Below are 23,260 nucleotides of genomic sequence, written 5' to 3' on the forward strand. Positions count from 1 at the left end.
TCTCTTAGTGTTGTTGGAAGACACAAATCAGGTAATGAATGGGACAACACGTGATAAGCCATAATTGTTATTATTTTTGTTTTCCTTCTCTGTTCCACCATGAGTAGTGCTGGACCCCACCCACTAGTCAAGTCAGTGTCTCATTATGTATCAGATGTGGGCCAGGCACCAGGAGATTGATAACAGAGATGACTAAGAGCCTCTGTCCTCAGGAACTCACCGTGTTGGTGGGCAGACTGGCATGTAAACAGCTAGCTGAGGTACAAGTCAGCATGTGATTAGTGCCATGGGGACATCAGACAAGGGAGTGATTAATTCCTGATAAAGAATGAGAGAAGATTTCATAAATGGTTTTTAACTGGCCTTGAAGGATGAGTAGGATTTTATTAATAATCAGAGAAGCAAGGAACACATTCCAGACATAGAGATCAACAGATGCAAAAGTAAAGATGTCCAGGTATGTACTTTTGCATGCTTGAAGGTGAGGTAATGCGGGAGTGGATCCTAACTCTTGCTAGAGCCTCCCAGATCTTCATCTTCATGTCCTACCTGTACCCTCCTCAATCAATCACTTTTATGTTGTGTGGTCCTGCAGGCAGCTCTGACCTCAGAGCCTTTGTACTATCTATCCTCTTTAATTTTTCAAGCCTTAGCTCAAATGCCCCTCTACAGAAGGCATTCCCTGCCCACTGTAGCTAATGTAAGCCCTTGTGCTCTGTAACATCACTCTGTGATAAGGGCAGCCACCGTGGTGAAACAGGGACACATCACTTGTGGAGATAGCAATAGACTTCATGAAGAAAGAGCTAAGTAAGGCTGTTACCCATTTTCTGAGTGAGATCTGACGGATGGATAGGAATTAGACAGGGTTTCAAAGAAGGGAGGATTCCAGGGAGAGTATATGCAAAACAGGAAGAATCATGGCATTTTCCAAGAAAAGTATTTTGATGTGATGAGAGCTAGAACTTAAGGAAGAGACAAGAAATTGGGTCAAAGGCATAATCATGGGGCCTGTGACTTTGTGGGTGTGTATGTGTGAGGGGAGGAGGGTGTGAGTGTGTGTCTGTGTGGTAGTAAGAATTGAAACTAGGAGTACTCTACCACCATGCTACATCCCCAGCCCTTTTTGTTTTTCTTTTCTTTTTTTGTTTTTTGTTTTGTTTTAAGACAGGGTCTCACTCAGTTGCTTAGGGCCACACTTAAGTTGCTAAGGCTGACCTTGAAGTTGTGATCTTCCTGCCTCAGCCTCCTAAATTGCTAGGATTACAGGCATGTCCCCAATGCCTGGCAAGGTCTGACATTAACACCATGTGCCAGGTACTATTATAACTTCACATATCATAACTCACTTAATTCTCACAATAACTTTCTGAGGTACATAATACCACCCCCATTTTGCAGATGAAGAAACCAAGGAAACCAAGATTCAACAATGTTAACCACCTTTTCTTCTTCATTTTTTTTTCTTTCTTTTTTTTTTTTTTTTTTTGGTACAGGGATTAAACTCAGATGCACTCAGCCACTGAGCCAACCACCCAGCCTTATTTTGTATTTTATTTAGAGACAGGGTCTCACTGAGTTGCTTAGTGCCTTGCTAAGTTGCTGAGGCTGGCTTTGACTCGCAATCCTCCTGCTTCAGCCCCCTGAGCCGCTGGGATTACAGGTGTGAACAACTGAGGATGTTAACCATCTTTTCTGAGGTGTGGGGGGGTGAGGGATGAAGGGGCATGGGGGGGGATTGAACCCAGGGTCTTATACATGCTGAGCACAAGCATTACCACTGACCTACACCCCAATGCCAAAAAGTTAACCATTGTGCTCCAAGTCACATGCCTTCAAAATAGCAGAAATTCTCCAGATTTTGAACTCTAATGATCACATCAGTAAATCTGTCCCCTCCTAGTGTCCTCTTTTTATCTTTTTTTTTTTTTTTTTTTTTTTTTGACAGAGTCTCACTATGTTGTTCAGGCTGGTCTCAAACTCATGGAAGTAGCTGGGACTACAGGTACACTGCTACACCTGGCTTCAATGCATCTTTTTAAAAACAAATATTTAACTCTACTACCCTGAAGTGAAATTAACAAGCAATATAAATTACCTGGATACACAATTTAAAAAGCAGATCAATATAATTTTCTGGCTATTAAAGAAAAATAAAGACAAGAAGAAGGCATTTCAATATGCAAATACTTGGGCACTATTCTACACTGGAAGTTAGAGGAAAATAGGAAACTCTACCCCCAGCCCTAGAATCACTAAGAATGTGATAGGGAAAAATACAGACTGACCGAGGAGAGTTGAATTAGGCAGAATTGCCATTGGTCTGACTTTCCAAAATGGTGAACAACTCTTGATAAAGTTCAGAACAATACAAAACAATTTACATAGTGGTTGCATTACTGGAAAAGACAGGTCATATTAAATATGTGCAAAAATATTGCATATTTGTGCTTTCCTTTTCAGGCTAAGAACCTAAAAGACCTAAAAACAACTAAAATCCTGGATAAAATTTTTTTTTTAAATCTTAAACGCTGCTGGGCATGGTGGTGCATGCCTGTAATCCCAGTGGCTTGGGAGGCTGAGGCAAGAGGATCACTAGTTCAAAGCCAGCCTTAGCAATTTAGTAAGGCCCTAAACAACTCAGTGAGACCCTGTCTCTAAATAAGATACAAAAAAAGGGCTGGGGATGTGGCTCAGTGATTAAGCGCCTCTGAATTCAATCCACAGTAGCAAAAAAATCTTAAATGCTGGGGCTCGGGTTGTGGCTCAGTGTAAAATGCTTGCCTGGCATGTGGGAGAGGCCGTGGGTTTGATTTTCAGCACTACATATTAATTAATTAATTAATTAATTAATTAAAGGTCCATGGACAACTAAAATATATTTTAAAAAAAATCTCAGAGGGCTGGGGCTATGGCTCAGCAGTAGCGCACTTGGCTGTCATGTGTGAGGCACTGAGTTTGATTCTCAGCACCACTATAAATAAATAAAATAAAGATCTATCAACAACTAAAAAAATGTTTAAAAAAAAAATCTCAGGCTGGGGTTGTGGCTCAGTGGCAGAGCGCTTGCCTAGCATGTGTGAGACATTGGGTTTGATTTTCAGTGCCACATCAAAAAATAAATAAAATAAAATAAAGGTATTTGTCCATCTGTAACTAAAAATATTTTTTAATATTTATTTAGTTGTAGATTAACACACAGTATCTTTATTTATTTTTATGTGGTGCTGAGGATTGAACCCAGTGCCTCACACATGTGAGGCAAGTACTTTACCACCAAGCTACAGCCTCAGCCCCTAAAAATATTTTTTAAATATCTCAAATGCTGGGCTGGGATTGTGGCTCAGCAGTGGAGCGCTTGGCTAGCACGGGCGGGACCCGGGTTCCATCCTCAGCACCACATAAAAATAAAGGCATTGTGTTGTGTCCATCTATACCTAAAAAATAAATATTTTAAAAAATATATCTCAAATGCTGAGCTGGGCATGGTGGTGCACACCTGCAATCCCAGCAGCTAGGGAGGCGGAGGCAGGAGGATTACAAATTCAAAGCCAGCCTCAGCAATTTAGCCAGGTGCTAAGCAACTCAGTGAGACCCTGAGACCCTGTCTCTAACAAAATACAAAATAGGGCTAGGGATGTGGCTCAGTGCTCAACTGTCCCTGAGTTCAATCCCTGGTACCCCCCCCCCCACACCAAAAAAAATAAAAAATAAAAATCTCAAATGCTTTGATGCACTGCTTAGAAAAATAAGGAATTTCAGGGCAAAACACAGTAAGTGAAGGCGGGGACACAGAGAGATGTAAGTGGAACACTGAAGCAGGCTTTTGTTCTGAAGGTGCTTGCCTAACTAGGTGAATTTGAGATTTTTGTGAATGTCTCATGGGAAAAGGGAACACCCCGGAACAACCTCAATAAGAGGAATTTAGCAGGAGTTTCTCCTTCCATAAAGGTGGGATTCAAAGGACTACATTCTCATGATAAGAGTAATCCAGATATCCAGAAATAAACTTGTCCCCTTCTCCCTTGAGTGTACGGTTAATGAAGATAGATCCTGGGATCAGCTAATTACAAAGACGTTTTTCACATAGTACATCCAGGAGGTCATCCAAAAGTCTTGTGAAACGCAAGAGAATTCTTGGTTATAAGGAATCATCCCTTGAATTGCAACACTCTAGAATTCCTGACCAAATTCCAGTAGCATGTCTTTTTAATTGAGAAAGACAAAAACTCAAATTTCCAAAATGTCCCCATGTAGACCATTGGCCCATTCTATACTGTCAAGTTGACAGGGACCAATTTCTGAAAGACTTTAATAGATTTTACCTCCAGCTCAGACTTCAGAGCTCTCTGAACCCTCTTTAGCTGGTCAGGATCAAGTTCATTATTATAACTTGCCCAGTGTTACAGGTAGGCCTGCAGACGTGGAAATTACCATAACTTCAGAACCTACCAAGGAGGCCGAATCTTCTCTAGCCCAGCAGGAGGCCCCAATTCAGCCAGAGGCCTCTGTTCAGGAGGCCCCAGTTCAGCCAGAGGCCCCAGTTCAGCCAGAGGCCCCAGTTCAGGAGGCCCCAGTTCAGGAAGCCCCAGTTCAGGAGGCTCCAGTTCAGGAGGCCCCAGTTCAGCCAGAGGCTCCAGTTCAGGAGGCCCCAGTTCAGCCTCCAGAGTATGCGGAGGAGGTAGAACCTTCTCCAACCCAGCAAGAGACCCCAGCTCAGCCTCCGGGCCCTCCTGTGGAGACTGAACCTTCTCTCAGTGAGCAAGAGACCCCAACTCAGCCTTCTGAGTCTCCTGGGGAGGACCAGTCTTCTGAAAGCCAGCTGGAAGTACCGGTGCAATCTCTAGACTTGCCCAGTGTGACTGGTAAACCTGCAGATGTACTAATGACTATAACACCTGAACCCACTACAGAGGTGGGAACTTCTTTGACCAATTCCAACTAATGACTTAGGACCTTCTGCATCCCAGCCTGAAGCCCCAACTGTGCCTCCAGAGCTCCCTAACGATGTAGGTCAATCTCCAGAAGGTGAGGATGTGACAGGTTCTTCTCTAGGTTCTGATCAAGCTGAGTCTCCTACTCCAGAATTGAATAATGAGGTTGAAACTTCAGCACAACAGGAGACCCTAGATGAGTCCTCAGTGTCCCCTGAGCAGTTGGAACCTCAGCCAAGCCCCCCTCTAGAGGAGGAACAACCTCCAATTGATCAAGAGGTCCCCAGTCAGCTTGAAGAGGTGCCTGAGGAATCTTTATCAAGTCAGCAGGAGAGCTCATCTCTGCCCTCAACACCCCCCGTGAGTGTTGAACTTCCACCAGTCCAGGAAACACTCCCAACTAAACCTCCAGAATCCACATTTGTCCTGACTATTGCTTCCTTCATTCAGTGATTCCATGTCATTTTCACCTCTTTCAAGATCTAGAAGTAATGTTCAGAAGTGGGTCTTCAAATTTGCCTAAAACCACAGTTCAACATGTGGCTCTGATAGTTACTGTACCTTCAGAAGCCACTAAAGAAGTTGAGCCAGTTTCCACCCAGCAAGTTACAGTTTATCCAACCCAGTCGAATGCCCCTTCCCAGTCTCCAGGATTCCCTGAAAACTTTGGATTCTCTTCAGCTCAGCAAGCAACCACAACTCAGATGGAAACTTCAACTCAGGTCCTAAGTCAGAATCAAGCTCAGGATTTAACATCACCCAGTGTTACATTTCAACCTTTGGACCTGGAACTCACCTCAACTCCAAAACCCGCTAAACGTTCTAGAGCGAAGAAGAAGCCTGTAGCTCTTTCACCGTTCCCTATAGCTATTGGAACGTTCTCTATATCTCTTCCAACGGTCCCCATATTTGTTTTTCCAACCATGCAGAAAACCTCAACTTTGCTTCCAAAGTATCAAGAAGGAATAATTCCAACACAAGAAACTTCAACTCAGCCACAGGTCCTAACTGAGAATCAAGTTCATTATCCAACAGTATCCAGCTTCGCATTTAAACCTGTGGAAGTGGAATTCCCCATAACTCCAGAGCCCAATGTGGGGGTTGAAAATCCTACAGCTTTTCCCCCAAAGCCCCACTACGTGGAACTCCCCATAACTCCAGAGCCCAATGTGGGGGTTGATCATCCTATAGCTCCTCATGGTTTCTTAATAGTCTTGCTGAGCTGTCTATGTTCTTTTCAAGTTGAAATACTTTATCTTCATTATCTGATGTTCTATCTTCTAAGTGTTCTACTCTGCTGGTAGTATTCTCAATTGAGTTTTTAAGTTGGTTTATTGCTTCCTGCATTTCTAGGATTTCTGTTTGTTTGTTTTTTATAACCTCTATCTCCCTGTATAGTTGATCTTTTGCTTCTTGGATTTGTTTATGTAATTCATTGTTGAAGTGATCTTTCATTGTCTGATTTTGCTGTCTGATGTCTTCCTTGAGACTCCAGATCATCTAAAGCATGTATATCCTGAATACTTTTTTTTTCAGAGTAGAAATTAGAAGTTTATTAAAGGACAGCAGAAAAGACTTCTCCCAGAGGAAGAAGGGGACCCAAGAGGTGGAATCCGTGGAAGTGCGATTGTTTCCCCTTTTTATAGTTTTGGTGATGGAATGTAGGTTGGAAGGCCCGAGGGGTGGGACACAGGTGGGCCAAAGAAGTAATCTGGTCAGGAAGGACTTCTGAGTCAGCACCTTTTTGCTGGGGGCTGTTCATTAACATTTCTTTGAGGTGGACTTTGGCCTAGGGCCTTTTCAGGACTTCATTAACATTCCATGAGTTGTCCTGTGTTTTCCCTGAGTCATTCTCTGCATGGTCTCCATTTTAGATTTCACTCGATATTAGACCCGATTTATCTAACTACACTGACTACCTAATTTTAAATCTGGCTTCATTCCCCCCTATAAGTTGGGAACTCCTTACTGCTGTAAGGAAGGGGGGCGAAGAAGATCTTTCTGGCTTCTTCAGGCTGAAAAGGGACGATGTGGGGCAAGCAGTTTCGAGTCCCCCTTTAAAAATCGGGTCTATCGAGTGGTCCATGGTATATCCTGAATTCTTTATCTGACATTCCATCTGCTGCAGCTATTACCTCTTCTAACGTTGAGTTGACCTGCATTGCTTGTGGTCCTTTCTTTCCTTGTCTCTTCATACTGTTCGCGTTCCTTTCTACTTGGTGAAACTGTTGTGCTATTGAATTTTCCCCCTATATATTTATATTGGTCTTGTATAGTTGCAAAGTCTCCCTTGCAGGCGCGGGCAGCGGCTCTGCCCCTCCTCCAATTGGGGCAATGTGCCTACCACACCGGCAGGCCGCTGGGCCTGCTCTGCCGGTCGGTAGCAGGTCCGCCTACCTTGCAGGCGCGGGCGGCAGCTCTGTCCCTCTGCGGGCCGCTAGGCTTGTTCTGTCGGTGGTCGCAGTTCTACCTACTTTGCAGGCGCAGGCAGCGGCACTGCCCCTCTGCAGGCCTCTGGGGCTGTTCTGCCTGTGGGTCGCAGGTCCGCCTACCTTGCAGGCATGGGGGGGGGTGGCTCTACCCTTCCTCAGGCCACTGGGCCTGTTCTGTCTGTCGGTTGCAGGTCTGGCCTGTTCTGTCTGTCGGTTGCAGGTCTGGCCTGTTCTGTTGGTGGTCACAGTTCCGTCTACCTTGGAGGCGCGGGGGGAGGGGGCGGCTCTGCCTCTCAGCAGGCCGCTGCGCCTGTTCTGCCAGTGGGTCGCAGGCCCGACTACCTTGCAGGAGTGGTTGGCAGCTCTGCCCCTCCGCGGGCCACTGGGCTTTTTCTGTCGGTGGTCACAGTTCCGCCTACCTGGCAGGCGCGGGGGGTGGGGGTGTCAGATCAAAAGTCTCAAGCCTTAGACTTTTAAGTCCAGCAGATGCACACTCACTCAGACCATGGTGATCAGATCAGGAACCAAGGCAGGCTTCTGGGGTGGAGCTGACTGCTAGTTGAGGTTGAGGAGAGGGTTGTAGGGAGAAGTTGCAACTCTCACCAGGGTCAAGATGTGGCTGTAGAGTTTGAGAGCGGTGAGACCTGCAGAGGATCAGGCAAACAATGACAAGTGATGGGATGTCAGTCCAGGTCCTCATCAAGCTCTCCAGCTTCTGTGTATCAGTATTGGCTGGATAAATGTCTGTTCATTTGCTCTATTATTTATACTATATTTGGGGGCTTTCGACCCCCCTTTCAATCCTTATCAGCTGCCACTGGATTTCTCAGTGACATCATTTACTCTGGGATTAAAACTTCTGGTTTGGGGGCTGCAGTTGTGGCTTAGCAGTAGAGTGCTTGCCTAGCACATGTGAGGCCATGAGTTCGATCCTCAGCCCCACATGGAAATAGATAAAGATATTGTGTCCAACTACAACTAAAACATAAATATTTAAAAACAAAACATCTGGTGGATCTTTTCGCCTTTCCCAATTATAGGGCACCTTTCCCTCTTCTGCCAGAGGCTTCACTCTGAGTTTATTGAGGTGGGGGCCTGAGGGCCATCCTGGAAGCTCCATTAGGCTGCCTGATGAGACTGCAGATTTCAAACTGGAGTTTTTAAAATGAGTTGCTTAGGCTCAGGCCTAAGGCCATCCTCACAGAGTTCTCTAGAGTACTCCTGAGTTTGATCCTCAGCCTGGGGAATAAAACATACAAGAAGAAGGTGATGGAGCTGGGCGAGGTGGCATTCACCTGCAACCCCAGCAGCTCGAGAGGCTGAAGCAGGAGGATTGTGAATTCACAGCCAGCCTCAATAATTTTGCAAGGCCCCAAGCAACTCAGCAAGATCTTGTCTCTAAATTAAAAAATAAAAAGTATAAAAAGGGCTAGGGATGTGGCTCAGTGGTTAAGCACCCCTGGGTTCAATCCCTGGTACCAAAAAAAAAAAAAAAAAAAGATGATGATGAAATGGGCCAATGTACTATTGGGCAAAAACTATACAGAAAGGAGGTGTGGGTTCAGGGAGGGAAAGTTCATCTAAGGAGAACCCATGAAAAAGATGTAGCTTGAGCTAAGTCTGGGTTATAAGTCAGACACCGTTTCTGGTATTGGGGTTAAGAGCTGACTAGGACAGAATCTCTTTCCTCAAGGGGCTTCTCGACTGGAAATACTAAGAGGGCTTCATGTAGATGAGGGCCATACCCTGAGGAAGGTGGAGCAAGAAGATAGATAGAGCCTGGGTCTCTGACATATGAACCACCAGACTTTTTATTATTATTTGTATTTATTCTTTTTAGATATACATGACAGTGGAGTGTCTTTTTTTAATTCTTTATTATTTATTTTTAGTCATACATGACAGAAGAAGTGTGGTGTGTCTTTTGACATACATACATGCAGTACAACTTACTCTCATTAGGATCCCATTCTTTTTTTTTTTAAATATTTTTTAGCTGTCAATGGACCTTTATTTTATTTATTTATATGTGGTGCTGAGAATCAAACCCAGTGACTCACACATGCTAGGCAAGCGCTGTACCACTGAGCCACAACCCCAGGCCTAGGATCCCATTCTTGATGTGGAGTACATGATGTAGAGTTACATTAGTCATATGTCACATATGAGCATAGAAAAGTTATGTCCAATTCATTCTACTGTCTTTTCTACATGATGGTGTGTGTAGGAAACACCAGACTTCTTTATTGGCTTTATTACATGACAACTCAGAGAACATTCTTAACCCACTATTGGGCTGGGTGTCACTTGTAGCAGCTGGACCAACAACCTAATAAAGGAATGGATTAGCGGTTGCTACCGAAACTCCACATTGGAATAAGGATTGCTACCGAAACGCCACATTGGAATAAGGATCCCTGCAGCAGAATCCTGTAGCTGTCTAATATAGATACTTCTCTAATGCTATGCTAACCACTGAGCGGTATCTCTCCCTGCATCTCTGTTCCAAGTGTGCTCATTCTGCAGTCCAGGCTGGAGATGCCATAGCTGCCTGAGAGATGTACTTCTCCTGGTGAATGCAAAAACACACAAGGGCCAGCAAAACTTCAGCAGGCCTTTTGTACTTTATTTGAAGGGTCAAAGCAAGCCCAAAGCCAGAGGACAGGAAAGGACATTCCCACTACATGGAGACCATGGATGCCAGGAGGGGAGAGAAATTGGGGCCAGTAATTCTCTCGTAGTATGTGATGATCCCTGGTTTGGAGGTTACACAATTTGGACCCACTCTTCTAGTGATCACCTGGAATTGCAGCCTACTGAAAAGAAATGCCACCACTGTGGTGATTCAGCCACCTTCTTAATTAGATCAGGAGTCCTGACAAGGAAAGAATCATGTCTCCTTCCTCTCTACCCTGCTCCTGCTCCCTTTCTCCCAGTGCCTAGCACCATGCCCTGCCCTTAGGGATGACTCAGAAATATTACTGAGTGAATTTTAAACCATTCCTTCATTCTCACCATGTGATTTGTTACAAAAGAGAGACATGTGCTAAGTATTTGCCCCATAAAATGTAAAGAGATTGTGCCATCTGAAGCTGAGATCTGTGCCCAGATCTGACTCATGCCAGTTTTGAATCTGCTACCTCCCGTAGGGACCTCCAGAAGAAAGGACTAAACACCAAAACAGGTTAGTGAAATTTCTTTCTCTAGAGGCCATTTGAAACTGGAAAGAGTCTCATCACCTGAAATATCCTAGGAGGAAGGCTGTCTGAAGGCACCAAGCTAGTCAAGGATCCACATGGCTTAAGGACAATTTCAAGACAGTGAGATTTACCTTTAAAGCCCATGCTGCACCAGGCAGTGATGCACACCTATAATCCCAGGGACTCAGGAGGCTGAGGCAGGAAGATCACAAGTTCAAAGCCAGCCTCAGCAACTCAGTGAGATCCTGTCTCAAAATGAAAGATAAAAAGGACTCAGGATGTAGCTCAGTGGTAAAGTGCCCTGGGTTCAATCTCTAGTATTAAAAAAAGTATGTAATATTTATGTATAATATGTTTTGCAAATATAAATTCATGCAAATTAAAAATTTATAGTCAACTTCTAAGTCACACTAGCCACACATCAAGGGCTCAATAGTCACATGGCTAATGGCCACCATATCAGATAGCATAGGAGACTATTTTCATCTCTACAATTCTGATGGACATGCTGGTAAGGGTATTTCAGAGAGGGCAACTGGGAGGCTGCAATATCACTGGGTATTTAACAATGAATTTGAAAAAAATACAAATTGGGAATTAGGTCACTATACTGGGAGAGTGGTTCCCAGGAAATTACCTAAATTTGCCTAAAACAAGCTTATAGACATTATTTTACTTTTACTTTTTTTTTTTTTTTTTTTTTTACAAAAAACAGCTTAAACTTTTTAGCTCCTGCCAGTCTCTCTCTCCTCTTAGGAGCTCACAAGCAACAAAGTGAATTAATAAGTAGCAAGGGAACATTAAAGGAAAAATTCAACCAGCTGCCATGCACTGGTTGACATTTTTTCCTCCAAGAAATGTGTGTGGGTCATTGTGATTATATTCCACGTGAATAATCAGCAGCCATAGTTCCTCTTGTTAAGGGTGTTTCCAGTTTTGTAACAGAAATAAGCGTTCATGTACAACTTCCAAACACCATGCCTCCTAAGCAAGTTTGATTATTAGCAAAATAAGGGATGGGGAATCTGCTTGGAAGTAACCTGAATCTAGGCCAATTAGATGGGAACATGGTGGAGAAAACTATAACACCAAACTTTCTCTTAAAGGAAGAATACACATAGACTGGAAGGGGACAGGAAAATAAAGGTTGCCCTACTCAAAAGGTAACCTCTGGAACAGTGATTTCCAATTAATAACTGCAGATCTTTGGAGAGCCCATCACAGCAGGAAGCCTCTGAATGCATGTGTGCACCATGCAATATTTGCAGAGCAAATAAATCCTGTCTGTGTCTCCCAAAAATATAATCACTATATCACTAATAGTAATCATATATTGAATGTATATGCATGTTATCTCATTTAAATCTTACAGCTACTTAGAATGGAGATCTTATTCTCCCCAATTTAATAGTTGAAGAATCTGAAGCTGGAGGATAAATAACTTGCCCAAGTTCAAAAAGATAATATATTAGGGCTTTTTTTTCCATATGAAAGAAATTCAATTAAAATATGCTTAAATAAAAACATGACATATCAGCTTATATAACATGAACCCCTAAGGGCTTAAGGCTGGCTGCATCCATCACTCATTGCATCCACTCCCTATCTGTATCTCAGGTCCACTTTCCTCTGTGATAACTTCAGCCTTGAGAGGACTCCTCTTTTTTTTTTTTTTTTTAATTATTAGTTGTTCAAAACATTACATAGGAGAAGACTCCTCTTATCTGCAAGAATGGTCCAATTCTCCACTGCTGTGGAGGAAATGGCTCAGAGAAAGACCTTCCTCAAAAGGTCTCTGATTGGCCTGTTGGGTCACAGTTCAGGGAAGAGGAGACTCTGATTGGCTGGCCATTGTCTTGCACATATCCTGGGGTGGGGGACTTAAACCTAGCAGAATCACAGTGAGTGAAGGAGGCTCATCCCTAAAGTAAAATAAGAGTGGTACCAAAAATTGGTCCTTGTCCCCAATGCCACTCCAGTAATGAGGACACAGTTTTAAGAAAAAAGGGAAAAAACAGAGGGGACTCTTGTCCCAGAGGCTACATTCCAGGTATGTCTGATGGGTGTGTGTGTGTGTGTGTGTGTGTGAGTGTGTATGTGTGTGTGTGTGTGTGTGTGTGTGTGAGAGAGAGAGAGAGAGAGAGAGAGAGAGAGAGAGAGAGAGAGAGAGAGAGAATTCACTTGTTAATTTGGGAGATTTCTTAGATCTTCTTGAGCCATCCCCCAAGTCTGAATTACTTTATTCCTATGATTAAAGGTATGCTCAAAGACAGAAAACTGGGCCTAGGATAGAGAGGAAGAGTAATCCTGTTTCCCCTGAGATCAGGGAAGGGAAAACTAGGGAAGGGGAGAGAAAAAAAAAAAAAACATGTCTATTTAAAAAATAAGTCTGTGTGTGGCTGTGGTGGTACACACCTGTAATCCCAACAGCTCAGGAAGCTGAGGCAGGAGGATCATGTATTTGAAGTCAGCCTCAGCAACTTAACAAGGCCCTAAGCAACTTAACAAGATCCTATCTCCAAAAAAAAAAAAAAAAAAAGAGGAAGAGGAGGAGGAAGAGGATGGCTGGGGATGTGGCTCAGTGGTTGATTCCCCTGAGTTTAATCCCTGGTACCAAAAAATTTAAAAAAATAATAATAAGTCAATGTGGCAGAGCAGCAAGGGCTATATTCAAAGCATGAAGTGTTACGGGAGGCTCTATTACCAAAAGACAAGGGAATGAGATGAATAATGGAGGATCAAAGACTGAAGCTAGATTGAACTAACCTTTAAAGCACAAACTCAACACTTCTTCACAAGTTCATGGATACTATGCATCTGGAAACCTCTCAAATTCTTTTCTCTGGTTCGATAGTATTTTGCAGGCACCTTTATTATTGTTCCAGTCACAGGGTAACATTTTTTTTCCCCATCTGGAGTCTACCTGGTGCGCTCATGGTCCATTGTGAAATGTTTTGTGGAAATGTGCAATATTTATGTGCATTTGTGCATTGCCCTTTCCTGCCACTTCCTCCATCCTCCCCCATCTTAACTCCAGGCCTTTATATAGCTTCACCTTGTATAGAGCAAGATGAGAAGAGGTAGACAAGCATGGAAACTTTTCAGATATCAGGAGCCTGGAAAATAAGGGACCAGGAAACAGAGACTCCTGAAAAACAGACAAGAGATTATTTTGAGGAATTCCACACAGTTATCCTTTCAACAGCTGAACAAAAATGCAAGGGAATAACTGAGGGACATGAAGTGCTTGATTTAGGGGCAGGACATGCTTCTTCTAAACCACCAATATCTGTCTGTGATGATTATGACCAGAAACAGCTATCCTTTTGCCAAAGTAGGTAAGTTTCCCTAGAAAACACCTTACCTTCCTTCTTGTTTAAAATGAGTTTGACACAAAAGAATAGTTTGTACGTGCGTACTTGTCATCTTCCTGCTCAATATCAACTGTATTGAATGAACACTGTGACCCATCTAGCCTGAAACTGAGGGGAGGAGAATTACTGAGCAGGCAGCCCACTAACAAGGTGGGGGACCACACCCAACAGTTGTTTTTATAAATGGAAACAGGAACTGGGCCCCCTAGATTTGTGGAGATATGAGGGCCACCTTCCTTGCCTAGAGGCCAAGGGAGCATAAGACCTCCAACCAAAGTCAGTGTAGCTTCTTTCCAAGAATTGGCCTGTCCCTGGTCACCCTTGTGCTACTCTCTTAGGACGCGCAAGTACCTCTCCTGACCCTAATAATTCACAGTCCATGCTCAGGCCCTAGGCTCCCATTGATTGAAGTTTGCAAGTGTGAAGTGCCCAAAGAACTGTCCCTGGCTCCAAGGGTTCCAGGCGCAGTTGCTGCTCTTGATATTTTTCTTCTAAGTTCATTTGAAAGAGCGATGTCACTTCTACAAGGAAAGAAAACAAATAACTACAAGGCTGGAAGAGGAAAAGCGAACCCCTGGGCTTCAGGTCTTCAGGATTGTGTTGAACACATGAGACTGCCCAGAGAAACCTCAAGGTGATCACGTGGTATTAGGTGCCTTCAAAATAGGTGTGTATTCCCGGCTCTTAAAAGCCAGGAGGAAGGCTCCAATTTGAGCCCAGGCTCTACCCACTGGGTTGGACTGATGCCTTTGGGAGGCAAAGGAAGAGTAGGTATTAAGAGTGGGTATTATTGGTACTACTCAAGTGGACTGTCGTCGGCTTTGTGAGGCTAAGTCACTACCCCAAAGTCGCTCAGTTGATGCCGATCGAGCGGAGTCAGGGACCCAGAAGCCTGGATCTACCAGCGCGGTCCGACTTGGGCCGGTGTACAGAGATCTAGATCCACTCACCTGCGGATGGGGCTCCGCACCCTCCGGCTTCGAAGAACTCCTGGCCCCGGCCCTCTGATCCTCAGAGCCTCACTATTGACTCCTCGGGCTGGAGGCGGGGCGGAGCGCCAAATCAACGAGATGGCGTCAGGCGCTGGGGCGCCGCTTCCTGTTGTCAACGGCCAGGAGGCTGCAGCGTCGGTTCCGAGGCTGAGGGGCTGCCGCGGCCAGGAGCGCCCCCAGCCCCGCTCCCTGCTCCTTTTGGTGAGTTAGGGGTCAGTGGGTGAAGAGGGCAGCGCTGGGGCGGCGGGGCCGTTACGCCAACCGGCAGTAGGTCCTCCAGCCCTCGCGGTGATCCCAGAGATCTTGGTTGCCTCGAGACAGTCCGGCTTCGGAGCCCTCTGCCCTCCCAGCCCGCACCGGGCTCCCACCGTAGCCTTCGGTCCGCGCTGCCACCGCTGGCCTGTTCCGTCCATTTTCTCCTACCCGTGACCCAACCTCAGCTCTTGCTCCCATCTTCTTACCACCGGTCTTGCATAAATGCAGCCTCACTCGTGACCTCTCTTTAACCTAGTTGCAACTCCGATCTGGATGTATCCCTTACCTCCTTTTTATCTAATCCTCACCCCACAACCCCCCTGGCAATCCTAATACTCCGCACAAACCTCCCCTAAATTCACCATTCATGTTTCCCCTTTTCTGGCTCAGCTCTCTCATCCCCAGCTCCCAATGTCTACCCAGCCCCCTAAGGTCTGTTTATCCCAAACGTCTACCTCTCTCCTCCTCTCATGCCCTGTTGAGCTCACCCGCTTCGTGTTAACTCCTCTTTCAGCCTTCTCCCAAATTTTATGTGTAGCTTCTTCACAGACTTTGCCCTTAACTTCCTAGCTCATTATGTATTTCTTTTCCCTCCTCTACCATCGCGAGGAAACCCCATTCCTAAGTCTTTATCTGTCCCCATCTCTAGTTGCCTCAGTTCCTATCACCCTCTTCCTTTTATTAACAGAGATCTCCATGTCCTTTCACCTTTTGTCCCTGTAGCAACTCTTCACATCAATTCTGCCCATTCTTTCCTTGACAGCTCCCATTCAGCCTGAAATTGTAGTGCAGAGCTCCCTGCCAACCCCACCAGCTAACCCTGAACAGTCAAGTCTAGGTGCTTGCTCAGAGGTGAGCAGCTTGATAGACCATGCAGCTTGTTTGGTTAATGAGTGCAGAGGAGTAGAGTTCCTCTACTCTTGGGTCAGAGATTTTTTCCTGGTGTCTGGTCCTTTTATTATTATTATTATTTATTTTTTAGTGGTACACAATACCTTTATTTTGTTTATTTATTTTTATGTGGTGCTGAGGATCGAACCCAGGGCCTTGCCTGTGCTAGGCGGGCGCTCTACCACTGAGCCACAACCCCAGCCCTGATGTCTGGTCCTTATACCTGTCCCCAGGGATTGTTTTTTCACCGTTCATATTATATTACTTGTGTTGACTGTTGGAATGATAGGTGTCACTGAAATTCCTGCAAGGTGAGAGATGGTCCCTCACCCAGCTCACTCACCCTGGGACAGTTGAAGCCCTTGCTTCCTTTTGACTGGTATTCTGGCTCTGGAGAACCTCAGGGAATGCCAGTGGGGTTGGCTGTAATTACAGAGCCATGGCCATGTGTCTTGTCCTGGCACTTGTGGAGGATCCTGTCCCAGTGCTCCTTGCCAGAGCTGATGGCAGATCAGTTCCAGCACTAAACACAGGGATCACATAGTGTCAGAGGCATGTTACATGTGAACAGTAGAGGTGGTGGGTCCTGAGGAAGCTGAAGTGTAGGTGGGTGCAGAAGCTGTTGAATTGCTTCCTCTTTTCTGTGCTGGGTCATTGAATTTTAGCCATTTGGGTTTCATGAACACAGGAAGCCACATTATCTCACAGTAACTGAGGCAGAGGGATGTTTCTGAGGCACCTAGGGCTCATGCTCAGTGGTTAGTTTCCTGGGGACTTTTTGATGTACATTTCCTCTGAATTCTGATGACCTGGTTTCAGAAGGATTAGCCATTTGATGGCAATTTGTTTATTTTTTTTGGTGCTGAGATCTAATCCATCTAATCCATCTAATGCACATGCTTACACTGAGCTACACCCCAAGCCCTGGCAGGATTTATAGGGCCCCCAAGAGGACCCATTGTCTTTGCTTGTCACTATGGTCTTTTCTTTTGAAAACTGAATACACTGCTACCTTCAATATCCTGCCATTAAGATGTGACTTACATGAATGGCTTTCACCCTTACTGGCAGCTTTGTTTAATGGCGGGAGTTCCACAGTACCCCTACCACTTCAGAATGGTGTACCTCAGTTTTCCACAGTCTTAAAAATGAATCTACCTGCACTATGCCCTGTTTTAATTTTATTCATCAAGTCATTCAACAAGCATTTTCCAAGTACTACTGTGTGCTAAGCACAGTTCTAGGTATAGAAATGCAATGTGAATGACTCAGGCAGAGTTACTATTTTCTTTCATTCAGAGTTTGTTCCTTGCCAGGCATGGTGGTACACACCAGTGACTTGGGAGGCTGAGGCAGGAGTATTGCAAGTTTGAGGCCAGCCTGGGCAACTTGGTGAGACTCTGTCATAAAAATCAAAAGGTCTGGGGATGTAGCTCAGTGGTAAAGTGCTCTTGGATTCAAGCTCCAGTAAACAAACAACAAAACCAGAATTTACACTTTGTTAGAATTCTACAGCACATGGGACAAGAATATGGGGAAATAGTTGTTTTTGGATGGAAAGAAGGAGGGAGGAAAGAAAGATATTCAGTGTTTACCATTTTCACAATTCTGCCTTTGCCCACTAATCCTTGGTCCAAGAATTACAAGCTAGAAATTTCTCACCCTCCAGTGTATTTTTTTTTTCTTTTTCTTTTCTTTTTTTTAACTGGAAATTGAACCCTGGGGCACTTAACCACTGAGTCACACCCCCAGCCCTTTTTATTTTTATTTTGAGACAGGGTCTCACCTAGTTGCTTAAGGCCTCGCCAAATTGCTGAGGCTGGCCTCAAACTTGTGATCCTCCTGCCTCAGCCCGGGATTACAGTGGTGTACCACCACACACTGCCTCATCCTCCAGCAAATTTCATTTGAAATTATTGTTCTGAAGGACTTATCCTCTCCCTCCACCCCACCCCATCCAGGAAGGACACTGGTCCAGAAATCCACCTTGCTTCATATAGAAGGAGATGCTGTTTACTCATTCAGCACTCACATGTCTGAAAGATCAGCTGCCTTTCCGAATCAGAAGATAACTTTGTCATTCTTTTCCCAGTGAAATAACATGACTCATCAGTTAGTACAGCAGTTAGATGGCATAAACACCAGTCTGTTGTTCTGAACAACCAGGGTAAGATTCAGACAGTAGACAGAAGGCTGTTAGGAGAGGCTGAGAATTCTCTGAAGAGAATAGGTTGCTGTTTACTGATGGGTTGAATGTTTTGAGAGTGGTAACGTCAGCTTATCCATTTCTTCATTTAATGTAAGTCTTGTCTAAGCTGTTCTTCTCTTTTTATTTCTTCCTTGATCTCTGGAGGAAATGAAATTGGACATTCTGTATATAGAAGGACAAGCAGTATAATGAAGAAAAACAACTAGGACGGTTTTTTCCTGGTGTTGAAACATTTAGAAAAGACAGCTGTGAAACTCAGGTACCCTGAGAAGGACTTGGGCTTAGCTGTTTGGGACTATGAATCTGATCACAGGATTGTGTCTTGTTGCTTACAGGCCTTATAAGCAGAGCTTCTGACCACAGCTCTGAAGAGTCTGGAAATAGTAGTTTCCTTAAAAACTTTCAAGCCAAAGACCTAGGATAGTTTGATATGATGAAAGGACAAGGAGACCAGAGAATTCTGTCCCTTAGCTGAGCCCTATTTATATTTAACTTCTATTTTCTCCTCTGTAAAATAGGGATGATCATCTTTATGGAATTACTCTAAGAATTAAATGAGATTGGAAAACGAGATCAGAGAAACTTGCTTTGTTTACTTTGGAAAGCAGCAGAAGGTTGAATTAATGTCAGCTTAGGGGTGAAGATAGCCTTATTGTGATTCGGGGTTTCCTAAATAGTGGTAGTCACCTTTCCCCTGCCATTCTTTCCCTAGTAGTGTTGCCCAAGTTCTCTCTTTCCCCTTCAGTGAAGCCATGGTTCTTTCCAGTTTGGTTTTTGGTGTCAATAAGGGATATTCTGAGGACAGGAAATGACACCAGCTGGTCTAGTGGCAGATTTAGGGTCTGAGCCACCAAATGGATAATGGAACAGTGACCAAAGCCTCCATTAGTTTCCACCAGAAAGTTCTTACGTCATTGATGGTCACGTTCCTGCCTCCTTGAAGTACTGTGGAAGAGCTGTGAATAAGTAGGCTGCTTGGGCTTCCTACAAAGAAAGGTAGAGGTATCCTGAATTGTGGCCTGAGCCTCAAAGTCTTGGTTCTGTTTTGTAAATTGTGAAATGGCTGTTCTGAATTCCTCTTAGCTGTTAGTAATTTTGTGGCTTTCTAACCCTTAATTTTAGGCAAGTTATTTGTCTCTTATCAAGTTATTTGTCTCCCTTCCCCCCATCTCTCTCTCTTTTTTCCTGAACCCAGGAGCACTCTACCAGTGAACTATGTTCTCACCCTTTTAATTTTGAGACAGGTTCTCCCTAAGTTGCTGAGGCTGGTCTTGAACTTGGGATCCTTCTGCCTCAGCTTCCCAAGTTGCTGGGATTGCTGGTGAATATCCCCCACGCCCAGCTGACCGCTCTTAACTTCAGTTTATTTTGTTTGTTTTAGCAGACTGGTCCTTGGCCAGAGCACTTAATTATTGATAGCTTCTCCTAATGAGTGCTGTGTTACTCTCAGCTAATTAGTTAATGAGGTATTAATGGATCCAAGCTACTATACAGATTATTGAAGTCTATGCCCTTAGGGTCCTTATAACTGGTTGAGGAAAGGGAAACTTTGAAGCTTAAGGGCTCTGTCTATAAGGCTTGAGGGAGTGGTTTAGGCCACTGAAATTGTGGATTAGGCTTGCATCCCTGGTTCTTGAGCCAGGGGCCGGATTTTACCTGTTGGACAGCATGAGGTTAACTTTGAAGGAACCCAGCTTCCAGGATCTAGGCATGTTGCCAGGCATGACTGACTACAGTATGTATCCCTTTTCCTCTTCCTCTGATGCCCAGTGTGTAGAGCAGGTCTCAGGAAGCTCTGAGAATCCACTGGTACATGGAGCAGCAGCATGTGGCAAAGGGTGAGGTGGTCAACCAGGAGCTGTAGCCAGGGCCAAGGGCTCTTCCAGGCAGTCTGCCAGGGCCACCGTCCACACACACCTGCCTCCCTCTGTGGCCTGGCTTAGAAGGTCTGCTTCAGACCCTAATTCTCTGTGGCGTGTTTATTCTTGGCCCACCACAGAGGCCATAGATTGAAGCAGCGTTTCATTGAAGGCCACCCTGCTTTCTCCTTCTCAGACCTCAAGCTCTGCCACTCTCCTGTAATCCTTGCTTCCAGGCTGGTCTTGCTGTCCCTGCACCCCAGCCTGGGCCCCCAGGTGAAGTGTCTTTCTCCCAGCCCACCTTGGAGTCCTGGCTCTAAGGATGGCACTCACTCAGGAATTCCCTTGAGCTGGGGTTGGCATTACCCTGGGGGCTATGGAGCCAGGCCACTGTGAGCCATGGCACCTATGATAGTTGCTTGACCTTATCAACTTCCATGTCCTTATCTGTCAGGTGGAGATAATAAAATGGGACTGCTGTGACTAGGAGGAGCTTAAATGAGGCAGTCTATGTCACATTCCTTGGTTCTGTTAACTTCTTCGGGTCACAATTACTTGAGAGAGCAGAAACACCATATATTTTTTTAATTCCCCTGAAGCCCAGCAGAGTAGTCACTGGAGATTTGTTTAGATATGAGGGCCCTCCCAGCCTAAGCTGCTGGGGGCCAGGCCTTCCAACAGCACCTTCACGCTTGCTCAGGTCCAAGGAGGGAGCCAGCTGCCCTGAGGGATTTAATGTTGTACTGACTTCCAACTATTTTGGGCAGTGGCATTCTTTGCTTATAGATTTGGGTGGCCACACCATTAGATTATAGATGCTATTTATACCAGTAAGAATTTTACAAGTTCTTATTCTCCACTGGAGAAGTCTGATACTGCGCCCTCTGTGCCTTGTTGGTTAGGGGTAAATTGCAAGCAGACTCCTGTTGGTCTGTTTAGACACATCCCTGGCCCCCCACCCCAGGAGAAGCAGAAGTGTGGGAAGAGAGCTCTCTCTATTTTGGTGCTGCTCCACTTAGGTTTTCCACTGCTGAGCTGGTAGACCCTGGAGGGGACAAGAATTGGGAAGCTGCCACAGGATCCCCGGCTTTCAGTGTTAATTGTGAGCTCTGTGTCCCGATCCCCCTGGTTCTTGGCACCTTCAGCTGAAGCCTCCCCTTTGTATCCTAGATCAGTGTTTGGTTCCTTATCCCTGCCCCCATCCCACAGGCACTGGCTTTGGGAGCAGCTTTTGGTGTGAAGAACCCTTAACCACCCACTCATGGCACGCGGGGCTCCTCCCCTCCCAAGTATTGAGCCTCTGACATTTTTCCCTTCCGTTTCCTTCCTTAAAATCCACTTTCAGTTTTTACTTCAGTGTTGCTCAGAGGCCTCTCAGTGGCCATTTGGGTGAGCTGGGCCTACCACCTGCTGCCTGCTGGGAGGGGACTCAGGCTGCAGGGGTGAGTTGGGAGCCTGCTCACCTGGCCACCATCTCTCCCTGCAGGTGTCATGTGAGTCTCCTCAGGAGCTGCTGCCTGAGTAGAAATGCTCTCAGTGGTGGAGAATGGACTGGACCCCCGGGCTGCCATCCCGGTAGGTGGGCAAGGGTGGGGAGGGCTGCAAAGGACTGCCATTTTATTGGCTTTTCTAATTGAAATGAATGGACAGTGCCTAGAAAGAGGCCTCAGGTTGAGAAAAGGTGATAGTAGAGGCAGATCCTGAGGAGATCCTGCCCCTTCTAAGATTTTTTAAACAAAGTTGCTTGTCACCAATTCATCAGAGACCCCTCAGATCCCCTTTCTTGGAGAGTCCTTTGCCCTGTGCCAGTCCCAGAGTTGTCTTGGGCCTGTAGACTGGCTCTGTCACTTCCCTTGGAGACACAGAAGGTCGGAGAGCTTTTGGACTGGTCTCTCAGCAGAATCCTGAGGTGGCTTCTTGGGAGAAGCCAGTATTGCCCTTTCTTCTCTGCTGTTTCTCCCAGTTCAGAGAACTTTCTGCTTGAAAAGAACTTCTGCCCTCAGAGATATATCTTCCCCTCCTGGCCACTAGAGGGTTCAGCTTCACCTGGTTTTTTGTTGTTTATTTTGGTACCCAGGATTGAACCCAGGGGCATTTACCACTGAGCCATATCCCCAGCCCTTTTTATTTTATTTTATTTTGTTTTATTTTATTTTATTTTTGGTACTAGAGATTGAATCCAGAAGCACTTAATCACTGTGCCACACCCCAAGCCCTTTGTTATATTTTATTTAGAGACAAGGTCTCACTGAATAGCTTAGGGCCTCACTAAGTTGCTGAGGCTGGGCTTAAATTTGTAATCCTCCATCCTCAGCCTCCTGAGTCTGGGATTGTAAATGTGTGGCATGGCACTCAGCTCCCAGCCGGACTTTGTACAGAGGCCCCTTCCACATCCCCACTCCATCCCTAATGGTCTTCCATCACACCCAGGGCCCTCTCTGGAGCAGAGCAGGGGCCAGCTCAGCCTTCTAGTATGGCTAACTCCTTGAGGTTATAGGTTTCTTGAGGGTATATGCCTACTCTGTCCCTGCATACCTTACCTTAATACCTTGTGGACACTCAAAAGTGTTTTTAGTTTTTATATAATCTACTAATGTCTTGCATTTATTTTTTTGAGATGGTATTTCACAATCTTGCACATTTTCTAATATTTTCATTTAACAAACATTTATTGAGTTCTTGAGTGTGCCAGGCACAGTGTCACATGTTGAGGACACAAGGATGAATATAAAACTGCTCCTGCCCTCAAGGGATGATGCTCCAATACTTTTTGATCAGGAGAAATTATTTCCATTTAACGCATGTGGGAATTGAGGCTCAGAGGTTAAGTGAAGTGTCTGAGGTGATCCAGGTGGTTACTGATGAGCTGGAACTAAATGTGGGTCTTTGGTTCCCAAACCTAGAATCTTTCTTAATGTAGCCATACTCTTATTGTCTTGATATGTGTGTGTGTGTGTGTGTGTGTGTGTCTTGGTGGGGTTTGAATCTAGAGCCTTGTGTGTGCTGAGCACTCATGCACTGAGCTTTACCCCCAGCCCTTTCTCTATGTTTTTATTGTTCCAAAGCAGCACTTTTTGCCCCTTAGCTTGTTGATTCTCTGCAGAATGATAGTTA

At 45.1% G+C, this 23,260-nt stretch overlaps 1 protein-coding gene and 1 long non-coding RNA gene across 10 annotated transcripts in view; one reads left to right on the top strand and one right to left on the bottom strand.

Annotated features, from left to right (window-relative positions):
• Positions 1-4,187: 4,187 nt before the first annotated feature.
• Positions 4,188-15,024, bottom strand: LOC124091624 (uncharacterized). Of its 3 annotated transcripts, XR_006851399.2 has the most exons (5): positions 14,891-15,014; positions 14,292-14,461; positions 13,622-13,714; positions 10,698-10,811; positions 4,188-8,010 (listed from the first exon to the last, which is right to left on the bottom strand). It is a non-coding gene; the product is annotated as an uncharacterized LOC124091624 (long non-coding RNA). The 3 variants fall into 3 exon arrangements; XR_006851400.2 differs by lacking the exon at positions 14,292-14,461 and having other exon boundaries at positions 14,891-15,024; XR_006851398.2 differs by having other exon boundaries at positions 13,622-14,461.
• Plekhm1 (pleckstrin homology and RUN domain containing M1) overlaps positions 10,393-23,260 on the top strand; it is a 50,165-nt gene continuing 37,297 nt past the window's right edge. For 3 of the 7 annotated variants that reach the window (XR_009226672.1, XR_009226673.1, XM_058578745.1), the window contains exon 1: positions 14,399-15,133. Coding sequence is in view for 5 of the 7 variants with exons in the window: in XM_058578745.1 (XP_058434728.1) it covers positions 14,897-15,133 (237 nt within the window). In the remaining 2 variants the exon portion in view is untranslated. Of the gene's footprint in view, positions 10,551-14,398; positions 15,134-21,632; positions 21,722-23,260 lie in introns of those variants that run through there. The other 4 variants (XM_046442711.2, XM_046442712.2, XM_058578747.1 and 1 more) reach the window with 3 other exon arrangements.

The sequence above is a fragment of the Marmota monax genome, unplaced genomic scaffold (genome assembly GCF_021218885.2).
Source record: "Marmota monax isolate L192 unplaced genomic scaffold, Marmota_monax_Labrador192_F-V1.1 WCK01_AAM20220418_F8-fsc00205, whole genome shotgun sequence".
Taxonomy (NCBI): Eukaryota; Metazoa; Chordata; class Mammalia; order Rodentia; family Sciuridae; genus Marmota; species Marmota monax.